Source organism: Juglans regia, chromosome 2 (assembly GCF_001411555.2).
Source record: "Juglans regia cultivar Chandler chromosome 2, Walnut 2.0, whole genome shotgun sequence".
In the NCBI taxonomy this organism is placed as follows: Eukaryota; Viridiplantae; Streptophyta; class Magnoliopsida; order Fagales; family Juglandaceae; genus Juglans; species Juglans regia.
Window position 1 is genome coordinate 14,327,743 of NC_049902.1, and position 4,642 is coordinate 14,332,384.

General features: G+C 45.5%; 1 protein-coding gene across 1 annotated transcript; it reads right to left on the reverse strand.

Moving 5' to 3' along the window:
- Window positions 1-388: 388 nt before the first annotated feature.
- LOC108995964 (9-cis-epoxycarotenoid dioxygenase NCED1, chloroplastic-like) lies at window positions 389-2,756 on the reverse strand. The gene has a single exon (XM_018971653.2). The coding sequence runs from the start codon at window positions 2,588-2,590 to the stop codon at window positions 749-751; it is 1,842 nt and encodes a 613-aa protein (XP_018827198.1). The 5' UTR covers window positions 2,591-2,756; the 3' UTR covers window positions 389-748.
- Window positions 2,757-4,642: the final 1,886 nt, after the last annotated feature.

Sequence of the window (4,642 nt, forward strand, 5' to 3'; positions counted from 1 at the left end):
ATTCAACTTATTCAAATTCTAAAACAATAATAATATTAAAAAATAATATTTTAATAATATTTTTTTTAACTTTTATCTTTTATCTAAAACCATCTCTTTCTCATTTTCATATCTATCTCTAATCCGGTGGTCCTTATTTGCCCACTGAGCATAAATGGACTGACAGTCGCGTATCTACGCTAAGTACGCTTAATGCTAATTCGTCCATTCCTGCTCCTAATTCTTCCCTCCAGCCAATAGAGATTGGAAGATAGGATTTCAGATACAAACAGAAATGTAGACTGCACAAGGTTAGATTGAGAAGAAAAGGACATTTTGAAAAGGATACCCGAAGGAAAGTGGTTGTGTAGTATTTACAAGAGAGAGACTGGAAGGGAGAACTATTTGAGATATGAACAGAATTACTATAGACACCAATATTACATAATCTTCTGCAGATATGTACTTCGATGATGGACATATTTGAGGGAATCAGCAGAAACCAGCTGAGCTCCATATGTATAAACTACCTACAGCCAAGAGCTACAAGCTGGTCCCCCCCAAACCCTTTCACTTCGAAATACCAAACCAAATAAAGAGAGAGACAGAAAACGGCTGTCATAGTATCCAGAAGTGGAGATTCCGGGGACGTATAAGCTATCATCCCTCTGCAAAATCACCACTATATATCTAACATATCTATCAATAAAATCTACAAACACATGAGTGACATCACACATCTCTGAGAGAGACACAGCCCAGAAATAAGTTACGCCTGCCTCTCCAAGTCCTTTGAATTTATGAAGGTTCCGTGGAAGCCATAGGGAACCCGGGACGGAAGCTTAACCGTGGCTTCCAACTTCAAATTCATGGCGTTCACGATTCGCAGCTCTGATTTCCACTCCTTTTCGTCGTGGACGAAGGCCAGGATGTAGCCATCGTCTTCTTTCTCAGAATTGGGGCTTCGGGGAAGGAACAGAGGCTCGCCACCGTACCTCTTGTCGCCATACATGTACTTTCTTAGTTTTCCTGTTAAGAGGTCCACTTTTGCAAAACCAGATACTTTGGGCCACGGCTCAGCAAGGGCTAAATATGCGAACCGGGTTTTCCTCCCGAGCATGTTTCGGTTCACCATACCGGCCTCCAAGTTCACTTGTTCAGAGTCGGACGTAATGGGACGGCGCGTGGATTTTCCTGTCTTCAAGTTAAGCCGAATCTCAGATAGCACGCTTTTTAAGCTCTCGTCACTCTCGTTGAAAATCGAGTCGGGAGGAGTCATGCAAGAGCCAATTACTATGACCTCATTGGTCTCGGGTTCTTCCCAGGCATTCCAGAGGTGGAAACAGAAACAATCAGGGGTTTCAATCCATTTGATACCAGAAGCATCAGTGGCATTCCTGTCCAATATCCCGAACCTGGACATCTTGCTCTTGTCGTAAATGACTGGAGAACCACCATGAATCAACTCCGGGAGTTTGAACACCACCTGCTGATCCGGGATTACCACAAAGTTCTCTGTAATTGCAAAGTCATGCATCATTGTAGGCTGAGCTAGAGGAATTTCAACGTCAGGGGATTTTTTCCCTTGTGGAGAGAAGTGGAAGTACTTGAGGTATGGTTTTCGGACAACATCGTAGCTAAGAGCGAAGAGCTCTCCGGTGATGGGGTCGAGTTTTGGGTGAGCAATCATTGTTGAGCGGAGCTGACCATTGAAATCATAGCGGCCAACAGTCTTAAGATCGCCAGTGGGAGTAACTTGGACTTGGTATGGTAAATCGTCTTCGGACATGGCAAGGAGGCGACCGTTGAAGTAGACAAGGCCAGCGTTTGCGACTCCCATGCCGTGGCTGGAATCAACGAGGCCGAATAGTCCTCGAGCATAGAATAGGAGGAGCCGGGCGATGCCTGAGTGGCCGTGAAGCTCACCTATGGCCTTAGGGAAAACAGGGCGACCAAGAGCTCGCTCCTGAACGAGCCGGTGCGTCTCGGTGAACCTACAGGCATAGCTAGCGGAGCCATCCTTGAACTGAACAGCATGGACCATACCATCTCCATCGAAGAAATGGTGACCAGAGACTGGTTCGTGAAGTGGGTTCGCACCGTTCCGGATATACACGCCCTGTACGCAACAGGGAATTTTGCCTGAAACCGGTAACGAGTGCTGGACGGGCTGCTCTGTTACTGGAGCGAAATTGCCGACAATTTGGACTCTGGGATCGGCGGTATTGGGAAGTGGGTGTTGGCGCTCATGCGAGACTAAAGCAGTCTCTACGGCGTCCAAGGCCATGGTCGCAGTTTTCTGTAAGAGGTTCCATTGATGGGGCACAGACTTATTGGCTGTCGAAGATGGAGGAGGAGGAGGAGAAGAGTTAGCTGCATCTTTTGGATGGGCAATGTTGGGAGTGGCAATATCATTCGAAGGTAAACGCTGCTTGGGAAATTGTAGTGTTTGAAGAGAGCAACTTACGTTGGGCCTATTGGTGGGCCTCATCAAGGAGACGGTGGTTGAAGGAGAGCCCAACTCAAGGAATGATGAAAGGGTAGAAGAAGAACCAAATCTATGCTTAAAAGATATGCATGAAGATATTGTTGCTGCTGAAGGTGAAGCCATGGTTACTTACCTATTAAGGGGAAGTGGAAAGGGGCATTTATAGTAGTAGAAGAAGGTTTTGGATTGGTTTGTGTGGGATTTGAGAGCTGCTTGTCTATTTTTTTTATGGTTGGTTTGGTTTGGGAATAAAGAGAGCTTTGAGAGTTTGATGTGAAGTGAGGAGAGAAGTGTGAGGAGAGAGATGGGGGAGGAAAGGTTTATATAGGGAGAGAAAGGAGGCATCACGGTCCACCTCGGACGTGTAATAGAAGACCACGTGTTATAGATTATGGAAAGAAGGGCGGGGACTAGCCAAATTCCAATAAGTGAGCAAAACAGGGTGGGGGGAACATTGCGGGGCATAGCTGCTTATTATTTTGACACGACACCACCGTCTTCCACACTCTCTCCCCCCTTCCTACCTAAATGAGCATATTAAACGATCCTTTTTAGAAGATATTATATTATAAAGTTCCTCAAATTTAGAACAATCACACATGGCATTGCTAATAATAATAATGGAAATGGAAAGAACATGAAAAAGGTGGTGTTGTTTGTATGAGTTTTCCCAATTGGCCCATTAGAGTATTAGAAGACCGAGTCTAAAATGGAAGTCGGGTGGGATTTTTGGGTGGGAAATGTATTGGTCCCTTGTACACGTCTGACCCCGCGTTCTTTCCTCAATCAGAGTCACCCATGGACACGTGGCTCCTTCTATTGGCTTCATCCAACCTCATATCTAGGTCACATCACTCTTGCCCCCCCCGCACCTGCCTCCAATGTTTACTTTTCATTTTCTTAAAACATAAAACTTAGGAGTTTATAAAATTGGATCGCACAATTTTAGAAAACACAAACTTAACGTCGATCTAACACTTTCTAATGTTATTGACATTGTTGATGCAATTTTTAGTCGGGGTCCAAGGCCAACAACATGATTTGGAAGGGATATTTAGCTCCCTTAGTTATAAGCCCACGACTAGTGGAAAGGTTCAGCCTATTAGTCCAAGACTGGGAGACGCATTGTCCAAGAGCCCTTGTGACCCACGGGCTTAATCGTGTGATATGATAACGCTGATAGATTAGGATGGTTATCTCGTTCGCTTATTACAGGATAACTAGTGCTTATTTATGTTCTCAGCACCTCTATAAATAACACCTAAAGGTAACAATAAACTTAATCGGACTGGCCTCCCCTATAGTGAAGAAGTAATGGTAGTACCCCTCCCACCCAAGTTTATGGTTCCTCAGATCGACATGTATGACAGGTCGCGAGATCCGCTAGATCACCTAGAGAACTTCAAAGCACACATGACCCTCCATGGCTTTTTGGGGGAAATGGCTTGCCGGGCCTTCCCGTTAATGTTAAAGGGAATAGCATGGGGTTGGTTTGGGACTTTGCGTCCAGGATCCATTAGCAGTTTCGAGGAGTTAGCTAGATGGTTTCTAACGCAGTTCATGGCGAGTAGGAGGAGCTGAAGGTTAGCCGCCTATCTGCTCACCATTAAACAAAGAGAAGGAGGAAGCCTGAAAGCATATTTAACCCATTTCAAAAAGGAGGAGTTGACCAAAGATGATCAAGACGAAAAGATCACTCTAGCTGCCCTCCTAGGGGGTATATGGCCTCAGAGCCCATTCATGGCTAAGCTGGTCGGGGACCCCTTTCACCTTGAGGGAGTTCATGGATAGGGTAGATAACTTCGTTAACGATGAGAACACATTGCAGGCTCTTTTGGAGGCTAAAAAACAGGAAGCAAAGTAGAGGCTAGGAACTCAAACGGCGCCAAGGACAAGAAGACTAGGCAGGGTCATCAAGATGAGAGGCGTGAAAGATATTCCAATCAACGACAGCAGGAACATCGGCTCATTCACAATAATCTAAGTGTGCAAGAAAACGACCAGGCGACTAGGAAGGAAGCACGCCCACTGGCGAGAGGGAAACGTTATTGCAAGTACCACCAGTCAGACACTCACTAGATAGAAGATTGTGAAACATTGAAAAAGAGGGTTACCAGTCTGGCGAGAAGCGGGGAGCTCGAACAAATGTTGGCTGAGTATCTCAAGCCCATGAGA